The following is a 16,156-nucleotide window of genomic DNA, read 5'->3' as shown; positions in this document are numbered from 1 at the left end:
GTTAGAAAGGTTGAAATATATCTATTTCAATGATAGGAGTAGAAGGAGTAAAGGGGATGAACTTAGAACATGGATCACTACTTGGAATTATGATGTTGTACCCATTATTGAAACCTGCATGGAGAAAGGATGGGATTGGATGATGCAGGTACCAGGGTATAGCTGTTTGGGGAAAAAAAAAGGAGGGGAGGAAGAAGAGGTGGGGAGTGGCATTGTTGCTTAAGAATAGTGTCACAGCTGAACAGAGGAAACTGAGGAAGGTGAGTCTACCAAGTCAGTATGGGTGGAAATCAGAAATAAGAAGGGAGCAATCACTGTGCTGGGGGTAGTCTATAGGCCCCCAAATAGTCTCCTGTTCACTGAGGAACAGATAAACAGGCAGACTTTAGAATGGAGCAGAAAATACAGGATTGTAGTCATGGGAGATTTTAACTTCCCTAATATTAACTGGGACCTCCTGACTGCAAAGAGGATAGATGGGGCTGAATTTGTTAAGTGTGTTCAAGAAGGATTCTTGACACAGTATGTGGACCTGCTGACATGAGGAGAGGCCATGTTGGATCGGATGCTGGGTTATGAACCAGGTCAAGTGGTAGATCTCATGGTGGGGGAGCTCTTTGGTGAAAGTGATCACAACTCGCTTAGCTTCAGTATAGCTATAGAAAAAGACAAACTCAGGTTAAATAGGAGAGTGATTAACTGGATAAGAGCTAATTATGAAATGATTAGTCAGGAACTAGGGAATGTTCAAAGGGGAGAGCACACAAGTAATGTGGAGGAAGTTAAAGGACCAATTAAGCTGAGTCCAGGACAGCTTTGTCCCACTAGGACAAGGAAAAAATGGTAGGAAAAGGAAACCATGAATGATGAAATAGGTAAGGTGACTTGTAGAGAGGGAAAAGGAAACCTATGTTAGATATAAGAAGCAGGGAAAAGATAGGGCTCATGAGAAATATTTAGAAGCCAGGAAGGAGCTTAAGGAAATTAGGAGAGCTTGAAGGTGGCATGAAAAGGCCTTGGCAGGCAGGATTAAGGATGACTCCAAAGTGTTCTATTCATATATTTTTAAAAAATAGAAAGATGACAAAAGTGAAGGTGTACCACTAAAAGATAAGAAGCAACATGTCTCTAGAAGCAAAGGTGGTAGGGGAGGTCCTGAATGAAAACTTTGCATTGGTATTTACAAAGAAGTCGAAATAGAGCAGGACTATGTGCTGGACAATGTGGTGATTATGGAAGAGGAAGTGTTAAATCTTCTATATAACATCAAGATTGATAAGTCCCGGGGCTGGATGAGATATACCCTAGGTTGCCGTGGGAGGTAAGAGAAGAAATTGCAGGAAATTGTGAAATTAGCTACGGTCTTTGAAACCTCTTTGATTATGGAGGAGGTGCCAGAGGATTGGAAAATGACAAATGTAATCATGTGGCGGCTCACATCCTCATGGCAAACCGGCCCCGCTTGTATCGCCACGTGGTGGGGCAGCCATGGGGAAATGGCATCATCAGAAGTTTCTCTCTGACTCCAGCATCCCTTCCAGCGTGCACCCTGGGCAGTGATTATGATGTCTCAATGCACCAGGTGACTGAGCTCATGCTGCCCTTAAAGGGGCACGCTGAATTTGAATAAAAACATTCATTAATGGCCCTCAACATGGTGGTTGTGTTTCTTCCACTGCTCACACCACCAGAGTCGTTTTTTTTTTAAAGGTAATAAGGAGAGTCCTGGGAATTATCGACTGGTGAGTCTCATGTCAGTGATTTGTAAGCTCTTGGAAAGGATTCTTAAGGATAGGATCTACCAGCATTTGGAGAGGTATAATTTATTCAAGAATGGTCAGCATGGCTTTGTAAAGGGAAGGTTGTGCCTTATGAGCCTAACTGAGTTACTCGATAAGTGATAAAAGAAATTGATAAGGGTAGGATAGTAGATGTGGTCCATATGTATTTCAGTATGGCATTTGATAAGGTCCCAATGAGAGACTCATCCAGAAGGTCAAGAGGCAAGGGACCAGTGAAACCTTGGCTATCTGGATAAAACATCGGCTTGTAGGAAGAAGAGAGGTACTCTGCATGGAGGGCAGTGACTAGTGGAGTGACACAGAGATCAGTTCTCAGTCCCTTGCTCTTGATTCTTTATAAATGATCTAGATGATGATACAGAAGGTTGTGTAAGTTTGCGGATGACGTGAAGATTGGAGAAATTGTAGATGAAGCTGAAGGTTGTCACAGGTTGCAAGAGGACATAGATAAGATGCAGTGTTGAGCAGAAAAATGACAAATAGAGTTCAATCCGGACAACTGTGAAGTGATGCATTTTGGCAGGATTAATTGAAAAGCTGAGTACAGGGTTAACAGTTAGTTAATTAAGAGTTTGAATGAACAGGGGGATCTTGGGGTTCATGTCAATACATCCCTCAAGGTAGTTGCTCAGGTAGATAGGATAGTTAAAAAAGCCTATGGGATTCTGGACTTCATTAATAGAAGGGATTATGTACAAGAGTAGAGAAGTTATGCTGCAGCTTTGTCTCTGGTGAGACCACATTTGGAGTATTGTTCAGTTCTGGTTGCTTCATTATAAGAAGGATGTGGAGGCTATGGAAAGGGTGCAGAGGTGATTTACCAGGATATTGCCTGGATTGGAGGGCATGTTTTATGAGGCAAGGTAGCCAAAAATGGGACTTTTCTCTTTGGAATGTAGAAGGATGAATGGGGTTGTGATCAAAGTCTACAAATTTATGAGAGGCATAGATAGGTTCTTATTATGCTGTGATGGTGGAAAAATAACATAAACACTGACTTTCTATTTAACCTTGCCCACCAACACAACTATAGACTTTTATGTACTGGTAACCTCTGGCCTATGAAGAAAGAAGATCTACATCATATTGGAATGCACTGTATTTGATTGTTATTTATAATTGTGTAATTATTATTTGAAACAATAATTATGGGCTGAAGAGCCAAAGGCTCATTGTTTACTGTGTTTACAGGGGTCGATGGCGTCCCAGGGTCCGGAGGCTGCACGCACGCACTATGGAATAGGGGGCTGAGTTGGTGCATGCGCAGGAGTTGGAGCAGTTAGTTAGTCTACATTGACTGTAATGGCGGAAATAGATGGTGGGTGAGTGAGGCTTTGATATTTTCTGTTGTCAACCGTTACGTTACCAAAGAGACTGGTTGTTAAGAAATTAGTTGTTACCAAGTTTAAGATCTTTACCATGGATGTTGCAAGTTCTTTTGTGTTAATTAATAAACCATTTTAAAACTCATCTGGACTTCATCATGAATTCCTCTAACACAAGAAAGCAAAGAGCCCACTCAGCCTCCGAGCGGCTTTTTTATGGATAGTACTGAGGTCACTACACTGGGGTTCAATGCTTGGGTGATACCAGAATAGGCCAAATGCAGGCCGATGGGACTGGTTTTTGTTTTAGACGTACAGCACAGTAATAGAGCCAGTGCCACCCAATTTTCATAACATCAGCCAAAAATGGCATAAACTCAGAATACATAGCCAAATATTTGTTATTACTATAATTTATTCCTTCAAACAGCACTGTTGTATTCCAGCCTTTTCCAATATTTACATTATTTGCATTGTTTTATACAAGTGCCATTATCAATGGTAATTTGTTATAGCTATGAAATACTATTCCAAAGCAAGGTACATTTTGAGTTTATAGTCTCAATGTTTAGTACATTGTATCAGAAATTCAGAACTAAAGAAATTACATTTTCATTATTAATTTGTATCGAATAAAGTTCATTTTAGAGCTCCTATGGAATGTAATAAGGGGGGGAGGGGGCAAACTCAAAGCAATCATTGAATTTTTTTGTGGTAATTAGCTCTGAGAATAATGAGGGCTTCATTTATTCATATCTTATATCTTTATAAACACAATCCTACATCTCCCATCCTATTGATTAGAATATCACCATTTTGGCACTACTGTTCAACAGAACTACTAAGGCTCGAAATGTATTGTCTTGATCCATTGCTAGCAGCTTCTTAAAAGGAAGGTCTATATGTGAACTCATTAGGATAGTGTTTCCCTTTGGGATTTGAGTATTCTTTAAATTATTTTATAAGTGCAGATCATTATAAAGAAAGTATTTCAATAAATAATTATCTTGAGTTCTATGCAATGTAATAAATCAAAGATGCTTAATCAGCACACAAAGTGGAATGTTCTCACACATACACATTCACATGGAAATTAAAAAGCATTCAGCAGTTAAATAAATAATGCTGTAAACCAAAGCAACATCAGCTGTAATTCCAATCCATTTGGGGGACATTTTCAAGGCACTTCTGAGGCAACACAGATTTCCATCTTCAATGTCTTGGGACTGCAAAAAAAAATGGATTAGGAAGTGCATCAGTTTCCCATGTAAACAATTTTAAATATAGCAAGTTGTGTATTCATTTTAGAACTTAACTAAGAGAATGTGCAGATACTGTGATTGCAGTTTACAAAAATAAGTACTGGAGAATCTCAGCAAGAATGGCAGAGTTAGTGTAGCGGTTAGCTCCAGTGCCAGCTACCAGGGTTTGAATCTACTGCTGTATGTAAGGAGTTTGTACATTCTCCCCATGTCTATGTGTATTTGCTCTGGTTTCCTCCCACCACTCAAAAACCTACTGGGGTTGTAGGTCATTTGGGTGTATTTAGACGGCATGGAGTCATTGTGTGTCTACATTTAAAAATGTTGTCATGCAGTGTTCTTTATGTAGCAAAAGTAAGATACATAACCAATGATTTAATGCCTGAGTCCTTCATCAAGGTATGAGCAGAAAGTAGGCTGACACCTGAATAAAATGGTGGGGGGGGGGGGGGGGAGTGGGCAGAGGGTGGACTACAGGGTCAAAGGTAAGAGGTTAGGTAGATATGGGTGGGAGGGCATGAGGAAAAAAAATGCTAAGAAGTGGTAGGGGGAGGGGAGAGAGGGATGGGGAAGAGAGGGAGACAAGGGAGTGGCCTAACAGAAACCAGAGAACTCAATGTTAATGCCATCCGGTTGGAGATGGCCTAGATGGAATATTAGGTGTTGCTCTTCCAATTTACGGGTGGCCTTGGTTTGAGAGTGCATGAGGCCCATGGACAATTATGTCAGCAAGGAAATGGGGCACAGATTTAAATTAGTTCGCCACTGAGAGATCTCTTCCATTGCTGCAGACAGAGTGAATGGGGTTAGTAAAACAATTTTGCAGTCTGTATTCAGTCTTTCCATTCATCAAAATGGATACGAAAAGCTTCTTCAAGTTTATAAGAGTAAAAGAGAGGCGACAAAAAATGACACTGGAGAATTAATAAGGGGAGACAAGAAGATGGCAGACAAACTAAATGAATATTTTGCATCAGTCTTCACTGTGGAATACATTAATGGTGTGCCAGATTTCCAATGGTATCAGGAAAGGGAAGTGAATGCACTCAAAGGAAAAGCTACTCAGAAAGTTGAATAGTCTAAGGGTAGATAAGTCACCTCAACCAAATCAATGGCACCTTCAGGTTCTCAAAGAAATAGCAGTAGAGATTGCAGAGGCATTGGAAATGATATTTCAGGAATCAATATTTTCTGACGGTCCCGGAGGACTGGAAAATTGCAAATGTCACCCCACTATTCAAGAAGGGAAGAAGGCAGCAGAAAGAAATTATAAACTGTCAGAGACTGAAAAGATACGAGTTAATTTTCAATTATGAGTTTATGGAGTACTTGGAGGCAGATGGCAAGATGATTTCCTTCAGGGAAAATCTTGCTTGACAAACCTGTTGGAATTCTTTGAAGAAGTGACAAGCAGGCTGGAAAGGGAGATGCAGTGAATGTTGAGATTTGGATTTTCAGAAGGCCTTTGACAAGGTGCCACACATAAAACTACTTGACAAGATAAGAGCCCATGATATAACAGAAAATATACTTGCATGGATGGAGCATTGACTGATTGGGAGGAAGCAGAGTTGGAATACAGGGGTCATATTCTAATTGGTTTCCACTTGTTCATGCTGTTTCACTGGGGTCAGTATTTCAACCTTACATATCAATTATTTAAATTATGGAATGAATGGCTTTGTGGTCATGTTTGCAGTTGATAAGGTAGGTGAAGGAGCAGGTAGAGTTGAGGAAACAGGGAGGCTGCAGAAGAACTTAAACAGATTAGGAAAATGGGCAGAGAAATGGCAAATGGAATAAAATGTTGAAAAGTAAAATATCGTGTCGCTTGGTTGAAGAAATAAACAGGCAAATGCAATATTGGTATTAATTTCGAGAGGAATAGAATAAAAATGTGATGTTGGAGCTTTTTGAGGCTCTGGTGAGACCTTGCAGAGTACTGTGAACAGTTTTGGAATCCTCATTTAAGAAAGGATGTGCTAATGCTAGAGAGAATTTAGAGGATGTTCACAAGGATGATTCAGGGAATCATTCAGGGAACGATTCAGGTTTATCATGAGGAACACTTGATGGTTATTGGCTTGTACATCTTGGAATTCAGGAGAACATGGGGGATCTGAATAAAACATGTCAAATATTGAAAGGCATGAAAAGAGTAGATGTAGAAAGTTTGGTAGGAGAGTCCAGGACAAGAGTGCAAGACTTCAAGATTAAAGAGTCTCCTCCTAGAACAGAAATGTGGAGGTATTTAACCAAAGGAAGATGAATATGTGAAATTGTTGCTACAGGCAGTTGTGGAGGACAAGTCATTGGGTTTATTTAAGGGAGAGATTGATAGGTTCTTGATTAGCTAGGCCATAAAAGGTTATGGGGAATGGGCATAGGGCCCAAAGAGGTCAATTAGTGGGAAGGGATGAGTGGGCAATGGAGTCACAGAAGGAGAGATCCCTGTGGAAGGTGAAGAAGGGAGCCTGAGGAATCTTTATGAAAATTATATGTTAAATTGGAAGAATATGGTACAATTTTGGGTTATAAAATAAATTGGGATGAGTGAAAATATACCATTAATTAACAGAAGGTGATTATACTCAATGTCAAAGAGATACCCAGTTTAAATGGCCATAAGAGGGTTTTAAATAATAATTTGAAATAATTTATATAAATGGAATAATTTATAGTTGCTTAAAAGAATTAAGGAGGATTTTTTTTTAATTGATTAATTTACCTATAACTTTGGTGGGAAGGATTAATTGTATTAAAATGAATATATTCCCAAGATTATCATATCATTTTTCAAACATTACCTATTTTAATACCTCAAAAATGTTTTGAAGATTTGAATAAATGTGTAAGGAAATTCCTCTGGTAAGGTAAAACGTCATGAGTTTCTATAGAGAAGTTAACATGTAAATATGAATTAGGAGGCTTACAGCTTCCTAATTTCAAAAATTATTATCAAACAGCACAAATAAGATTTCTTTAAGAAATCTCAGCATGGGTTAAAATAGAATTGAATAAAATAGGAGTGAGAAAAGCAGAAGAATTTATATATAAATGGGATGCAGAATTGATGGTTGGTGGTAAAGAAATACCATTGTTGGAATAATATTTGGAATAAAATAAATTATGAAATTGATTTAAGAGGATGTATATCACCCAAAATGACTTCAAAATTCTCATATCTTTTTAAAAAAAGATAATCAATTTTTGGATATTTTGTTTCATAAGGGGATTATAAATGTTGAAGACTGTTATGAAAGAGGCCAATTAATTTAATTTGAGCAATTGAGAAATAAATATGGACTAATGCAAAATAATAATTTTTGTTATTTTCAATTAAGAGCATATGTGAGGGATGTTAGGATCAACCATGTTGTTGCCTAGATGTACTGAAGTAGAACTTCTTAACAGGAGAGGAATTGTTATGAAATGTACTTCTATGATATACTTCTTATGAAAGTAGGAACTCTTAAGCATGGTGTTCGTAAATCCATACAGAGGTGGGAATTAGATTTGAATATTGTAATTGATGAACAAAGATGGGAAGATAAATGTAGGGATTGCATGACTAATACTATTAATGTAAGGTAGAGATTAGTTCAGTATCATGTTTTACATCAGTTTTATCTTACACTACAGAAAATGAATAGATTGAAATCAGATTTATCAGATCAATGTTTTAGGTGTAGTGAACATGAGGGAACTTTTTTTCATTCAATTTGTTCTTGCCCTAAGGTAAGATATTTTGGGGTGGATTTAGGGAATTTTTTTGGAACAAGATACAGATGTCATATTTCTGCAATATTCAGATTTATTTCTATTAGGAAATATTGAAGGAACAAGACCTAAGTTAAAATTATCAATATATCAATTGGAATTTGTTAAAGTTGCATTAAGAGTGACAAGGAAATTTATAGCAGTTACTTGGAAATAGATATATGTCTAGGTATGGCAAGGTCAAAGGCAGAAATTCAAACTTGTATTTCTTTGGAAAAATTACATATAGCTTGAGAAATAAATATGCAAATTTGACACCCATATACCTAAATATTAGGTTTAAATTTGTAAAATTGTTCTTCCTATGCCTCTAGACCTGCGAGAATCTCCTCTGAATTGTTTTAATTAATTCTCCAAACATATGTGTTAGATGACATCCCTATGTGCAATAGAGAAAGTTCTTTTTTTCTTTTTCCCATCTTTGTTTTGATTTATATAATTTTGTTTACCCATAGTATCTTGTAATTTTGTATACATATTAGTAATACATTTCTCAATAAATGTATCTGTAATTAAATATTCAAATTGACTTTGTTCAGGGAGTCTTAGATATGTGCCTAATTTCCCTTTTAAATATGATTTAAGTTGATAATAAGAAAAAAATTGTATTATTTTGTATTTCATATTTGACTTTCATTTGTTCAAAAGTCATAAAGAAGAAATCTGAAAAAAAATCTTTTATCAGCATTTAACAATATTTAAATATGCAAATTCAGGAAGAACTTTGGTCAAGGTTGTGCAAAGGAGTGCAATAAATACAGTGAATGTTAGATATCAAATGGTACAGTATAATATTTTACATCAATTAATACTATACTCCATATAAATTAAATGGACTTAACTCAAATTATTTTGACAAATGTTTTTGATGTAACAAAGAAGTAGGGACCTTTCTACATTCAGTTTTGTCCTGTGTTAAAATTTTGGAACGATTTGAGCATATTATTAAGACAAATTATGAAGATAAAAATGCAAAAAGTCCCAAGAATATTTTTACTTGGTAATATATATGAAGCAGATATAAAATTGAAGTTAGATAAATATCAAGTACAATTGAGTATAGCAATAGCTGTAGCAAATAAATGAGTGGTATTAATGTGGAAAACAGAAAATTTTATTATGATGGATAGATGGAATACTAAAATACAAAATTGTATACCATTAGAAAAAATTACTTATAGTTTAAGGCATCAGATTGGGAACTTTTAAGATATGGGAACTATTTATGGAATTTGTTAACAAAAGTCCATCCACATCATCCACGTCACCCACTCCTCTCAATTAATAATTAGAAGATACAGAATTATGTAGGGAAATATGAATAGTGATTAATAAATAGTTTAGGTTTTTTATTCTTTTTCTTTCTTGGGGAGGAGGAGGGGGGTGGGGGAAAATATTTTTGCAACATCTTGTATTAAGAATGGAATGCATTATTGGAAAACATTTTGCGAGAGAAATGTCAGAAATTGATATAATTGGTTTTACTGAAAAAAATGGGTATTTTAGTATTTTATATTCTATTGGGTAGAGAATCCTATTCTATTCATTATGGCAAAGATTCACAAATTGAAGATGTTTACTATGAAAAGTGAAATGTGTTACAGTGAAAAATCTATAAATAAACATTAATAAATCAAGGAATACCTGTATTTTATGTTTAATCTTACTAATTTAGTGACAAATATGCAGAAGATATTTATAATTTCTTTGCACATGAATAAGTGTCTAGATTTTCTGCAAATCTTCGTCATTTTAAAAAAATTTTATTAAGATTCCCAAGTTTGCTCATGTGATTGGTATCTTGCTTGTTTCGGAATGCCAATCTAACCAGCTTCTAAAATAGACCAACATTTTTAACATTGCAAATATTGAAAATTAATCAAATCCTGCCTTAACCCTGAACACTCCAGTATTAACTATCACTGCAGGGTTCAGCTTCTAAGTATATGAACATTTCATGCGTTTATACTTACATGGCAAAATACTTAGTGTTGTGCACACATAGGACTCAAGGCTAATCTTGTGAGCAACCTTGCACACCTTTTGTAGTCTGAAGCAGAAAAAAAACAAAATGGCATTTTATAATGAAATATTTTTTAAAAACAATTACTCCTGTCAACAATTTTAATCAAATGTTGCAATTATTGAAGTTATACAAGAAAGTCTGCAGGTGCTATAATTGTAGCTTAGCATGTTATGCAGCATTCTTAACACAGTAAAGATAAAGATACATAACCAATGTTTCAGTCCTAAGCCTTTCATCAAGATATGAGCAAAATAGCAAGCAGGCTCTTCACTAATATGGTGGAGGAGAAGTGGGGCAAAGAGCACAGGGTCACAGATAAAAGGTCATAGGTGGAGATAAGATAGCCTTTATTGTCACTGCACAAGTACAACTAAATTAAGCGCACATCCTGACAGTGCACACGCACATCAAACAATAAAATATAAAAACAACAACACAATAAAACAATACAATATTCAATGTTTAGCCATATTCAGTTCATGTATAGCTCTGAGGTAAAAAATTGTTTTTAAGTTTGTTTGTCAATGATTTAATGGACCTGAAACTTCTACTGGAGGGCAGCAGGTTAAACAGATGATGACCAAGGTGGTCAGGGTCTTTCAGGATGTTAGCTACTCTACTGAGGCAGCGAGATCTGTGTTAATCCTCCAAAGAGGGCAGTGCGCAGCCAATAATCTTCTGGGCCGAACTGATGACCCTCTGACGGTCCCTCTTGTCTGTGGCTGAGCAGCTGGCAAACCATAGCAGAATGCAGAAGGCCAGCACCCTCTCAATGGAGCAGCGATAGAAGGACACCAGCAATTTCTCCAGCAGTTTGACCTTCTTAGGAATCCTCAGGGCATGGATTTGTTGTTGTGCCTTTATTAACTACTGCAATAGTATTGGTAGTCCAAGAGAGAGCTTCAGCAAAGTGCGTACCCTGAAACCTGTCTCCATTGACATATTAAAGGTCTGGAACTATACTGTTCCTCCTGAAGTCTATTATAATTTCTTTTTTTTTGAGGAGTTCAAGAAAAGATTGTTCTCTGTCGATCTTTGGACTTCATCCCTGTAGGCAGTCTCATCTCCTTTTGAAACAAATCCAACAACAGTGTGTCACCTGAAAACTTGATGGTGTTGCTAGAATACATGGAGGCACAATCATGGGTATAAAGGGAGAAGAGGATGAGACTTAATACATACCCTTGTGGGGAGCCGGTACTAAGTAAAAGGGTAGAGGAGAGATGAGTGTCAATTTTAAGAGTCTGGGGGCAGTTTGTTAGGAAGTCTTTAATCCAGAGAAAATAGATTTGGAAAATGCTAATTTAGCAAATTTTGTAACCAGTCTACTCAGGATGATGGTGTTAAAGGCAGAACTGAAGTCTGTAAAAAGCATCCTCACATAGCTCCCTTGGTGTTTACGGTGGATTAGTGCAGTGTGAAGAGCAGTGGGACTGACATTCACTGTAAACCTGTTTGCCTTGTAGGCAAACTGACAATGGATCAAAGGTGGGTGGGAGGCTGGATTTTCTATGTTGCAAGACCAGCCTCTCAAAGCACTTCATGATGACCAATGTAAGTGCTACTGGACAGTAGTCATTGAGGACGTTAATATAACCATATAACAATTACAGCATGGAATCAGGCCAATTTGGCCCTTCTAGTCCGCACTGATCCAAGTACCCTCCTCTAATCCCATTTACCAGCACTCTGTCCATATCCCTCCATCTCCCTCCCACCCATATACTTATCCAACTCTTTCTTAAATGACAAAATTGACCCTACCTTCACCATCTTTCCCGGAAGCCCATTCCACACAGTAACCACTCTCTGAATAAAGAAGTTCCCCCTCATGTTACTCCTAAACCTTTGCCCATCAACTCTCAACCCATGACTCTTGTATCCATCTCTCTTACTCTCAATGGGAAAAGCCTTTCCACATCAACTCTATCTATCCCTCTCATTATCTTAAACACCTCTATCAAATCCCCTCTCAGCCTTCTATGTTCTAAGGAATAAAGACCTAATTTGCTCAATCTTTCAGGCAACATTTTTGTAAATCTTCTCTGCACTCTATCTTGTTAATATCCTTCCTATAAATCGGTGACCAGAACTGCACACAGTTCTAAATTTGACCTCACCAATGCCTTGTACAATTTCATCATAACTTCCCAACTCCTATATTCTATACACTGATTTATATAGGCAAGCATAGTAAAGGCTTTCTTCACCACCCTATCCACATGCGCTCCTACCTTTAGGAAACAATGCACCATTATTCCTAGATCTTTTTGCTCCACTGCATTCTTCAATGCCCTCCCATTTACCACATATGTCTTGCTTTGATTATTCTTTCCAAAATGAAGCACCTCACACTTATCAGCATTAAACTCCATCTGTTATTTTTCTGCCCACTCCTCTAAGCAGTTTAATTCCCTCTGCAATCTTTGAAAACCTTCTTTATCATCCACAATTCCCCCTATTTTAGTATCATCTGCATATTTACTAATCCAATTTAGTGCCCCATCCTCCAAATCATTAATATAAATGACAAACAGCAACGGTCCCAATACCAAACGCTGAGGTCACCGCTTGTCACCGGCCTCCATCCTGACAAACAATTATCTACTACTACTCTCTGGCACCTTCCTTCCAGCCACTGTTGAATCCATTTGACTATCTCCACATTAATACCCAAGGACTTAGCCTTCCTAACTAACCTCCCATGCGGAACCTTATCGAAGGCCTCACTGAAGTCCATATAGACAACATCCACTGCTCTACCCTCATCAACATTCCTAGTCACCTCTTCAAAAAATTTAACAAGATTGGTCAAACACGACCTTCCACGCACAGATCCGTGTCAATGTCATTCTTCTTCGGCAGTAGGATGATAGTGCCAGATTTCAGACAAGGTGGGGTGATGAATTTAGACAGGGGCAGGTTGAAGATCTCTGTAAAGACCTTGGTGAGCTGGTATGCACATTCCTTCAGCCCCCTTCCTGTCCCACCGTTAGGGCCGGTGGCTTTCCTTGGATTCACCGGACTGAGCACCCATCTCACATCATACTCCTGCACAGTGAGGACATAGCTGTTGGACACCAAAGAGGGTGTTGTGTTCATTAAATTGAGTAAAAAAACCATTAAGATCCTCGGCCAGCATGGCATCACTGCTGACAGTCATACCATTGCTGGTTTGTAATTGGGGAAATGTTGGATGCCCTGCCATACTCTCCATGGGTCATTATTGATAAAGTGCTCCTCAATTCTCTTTTTTTTGATAAGCCACTTTAGCATCCCTGGTGCCTCCTTTCAGGTTGGCTCACTATATTGTGCTCTATTGTCAGACCTGAAGGCAATGTTACAATCCTGGAGAAGAGTTTTGACCTCCTTTGTCATCCTGGGCTTCTGGTTGGAATGCACACAAATACATTTGTCAACAGTGACGTTGTCAACACGGTTCTGCATATTACAGATTACAGCTAATGTATGCACCTCCTAATCCTGATCTTCAAAAATGTCCCAGTTAGTCCTTTCAAAGCAATTCTGCAGCTGCAAGGAAATTCCTTCTGACCATATCTTAACAGTCTTTATTTTGGGTTGAGTTTTCCTTCTAAGTGTATGCTGTGATTAAGAAAATCGATAAAAGATCTGACTGGCTCAGGTGTGGTAGCGGAAGTGGCAGATGAGTGGGAGATCACAAGAGAAAATAGCTGAGAAGTAATGGGGGAGGGGTAACTGAGGGAAGGGGAGGAGAGCTAGAGGGAAGGAGATAGAGGGATGGAAAAAAGAGGGAGACAGAGGAATGGCCTAATAGAAACCAGAGAAATTGATGTTAATGCCATCCTATTGGAGGGCTTCTTAATGGAATATTAGGTGTTGCTCCTCCAGTTTATGGATGGACATGATTTAGCTGTGCATAAGCCCATAAAAGCTGGCAAGGGAGAGAGGCACATAATTGAAATGGTTGGCCATGGGGAGATCCTTGTCTTTGCTGCAGTCAGAACAAAGGTGCTCAGTGGAAAAAATCTCCCAGCTGCATTCAGTTTCTCTGGTGTAGAAAAGGCCACAGTGGGAGCACCAGATTAGTAGAGGAGCAACACCTAATATTCCATCTGGGCACTCTCCAACCAGATAGCATTAACAATGATTTCTCCCATTTCCACTTGGCCACTCCCAGTCTCCCTCTCTTCCCCATCCTTCTGTCCCCTTTCCTCCAGCTGACAACCCCTTTCCCTTCTCCATTCAGAGAGCTATCCCCTCTCCTATCACCTTTCACACATTTTCTCGACCACTCCCACTCACATCCACCCATAAGCTCTTGTTTGTGAGCCTGTGCTCTTCTCCTTTCCCTACCCCACTCCCCTCCACCTTTTTATTCAGGTACCTGCCTGCCTTTTGCTCATACCTTGATGAAGGGCTCAGGTCCAAAACATTATGTTCATGTTTCTTTATCTTTCCACATAACGCTGTGCAACTTGTTGGGTTTCTCGAACATTTTTACAATTATTGAAGGTTTATGTTCAGCGTAAAACCAAGAGCACCCCAAATAAAACTATGAAATCATCTAGTTCATAAGCAAGGAAGTGCATTTTATCAAATTTCAATAAATAAAATCAGATCTTTATTGATATAATAGATTTCAATTAAAAATCTACAGGTGTTCAGAGCCTTTTAAACTTCAATAACTTCCAAAATGCTTTCTAATCTGTGACCTGGTACTAAAGCATGATGATGTTAAATTACAAAGCCACCTCAAGTGGGGCTGGAATAATTGGGACATAACTGGGATAAATGCAACCCTCACAACTCGCATAATTTTTCTGCTTGACACTCAATCGCAGTTCAGGTCTCAAGCTTGATTTTCACTGAATTAAAAACTGGTGATGGTCAAAAGTTATCTCATGGAACTGATTCATTCTAGTCAGTTCTGACACCAAACTCCTGGAAAGGCGAGGAGGGGCGGGTGACAGTGGGTGGGAGTGTCGGGGTGGGGAGAGAGAGAAAGAGCAGTAAATGAACAAAAGCTGATGGCAGGTGGCTATTCTACATAATAAAGTAAACAAGATACTTCCTCATCTGTGGCTCACAGAAATTAAAATATTAAATATTTACCCAACCTCTCTGCACTACTCCTTACACTGTCTAGATTTAAAATAGCTTGGGATGTTGGAATGGGTATTAGGAGAGGGGCTTTGTCTAACACAGTGAACACATACATCCTTACTCTTCTCCCATGATCGTCTTTGCACTGTTTCTATCACTTATCTTGGAGAGTGACATACTTCTGATGGTCATTTACAGCTGTCATTGGGAATGATGCAACTAGCACTTCAAAGCACTAAAACTACAAAGGAAACACCCAATGTTTAAAAGGTGAATTTCACCATTCACATATTTGTAAAGAGCTTGTGATTTGGTAGTGACACTGCACATAAAACTCAGCACAGAATTTGTGCGTGAAATCCCATTTCCAGTCAATAATTGTTGCACCATTTTTGGTAAATGTTATCATTCACTTCTCTCTGTCAAGAATGGGAATGAAATATTAAAGAAAAATCCTTTATCATCAAATAGCAATCACACAAACAATTTAAGCATTCACACATGACAGGCTTACTGTGAAATAGGTTGCAAAACAAAAAGTTCCAGTAAAATTCTAAAAAATAAATTTTACAATGTTTGCAGAATAACAGTATTATAATTTCTTTTCTTTGGCTTGGCTTCGCGGACGAAGATTTATGGAGGGGTAATGTCCACATCAGCTGCAGGCTCGTTTGTGGCTGACAAGTCTGATGCGGGACAGGCAGACACGGTTGCAGCGGATGCAAGGGAAAATTGGTTGGTTGGGGTTGGGTGTTGGGTTTTTCCTCCTTTGTCTTTTGTCAGTGAGGTGGGCTCACTGTATTATAATAATCTGAAGGTTTTTAACACAGAGACATTAATTAACTCTAACATATCAAAACTCTACCCTTTAATAGT

General features: G+C 38.2%; 1 protein-coding gene across 1 annotated transcript in view; it reads right to left on the bottom strand.

Moving 5' to 3' along the window:
• Positions 1-3,572: 3,572 nt before the first annotated feature.
• Positions 3,573-16,156, bottom strand: part of alkal1 (ALK and LTK ligand 1) — a 61,086-nt gene continuing 48,502 nt past the window's right edge. The window contains exons 4-5 of the mRNA XM_069915431.1: positions 10,143-10,219; positions 3,573-4,353 (exon numbers count right to left, since the gene is read on the bottom strand). Coding sequence (XP_069771532.1) covers positions 10,155-10,219 — 65 coding nt within the window. The 3' untranslated portion in view covers positions 3,573-4,353; positions 10,143-10,154. The remainder of the gene's footprint in view (positions 4,354-10,142; positions 10,220-16,156) is intronic.

This window comes from Narcine bancroftii, chromosome 2 (genome assembly GCF_036971445.1).
Source record: "Narcine bancroftii isolate sNarBan1 chromosome 2, sNarBan1.hap1, whole genome shotgun sequence".
In the NCBI taxonomy this organism is placed as follows: Eukaryota; Metazoa; Chordata; class Chondrichthyes; order Torpediniformes; family Narcinidae; genus Narcine; species Narcine bancroftii.
The sequence above is the reverse complement of the archived record's forward strand: the minus strand, read 5'-3'. Positions and strand labels throughout refer to the sequence as shown.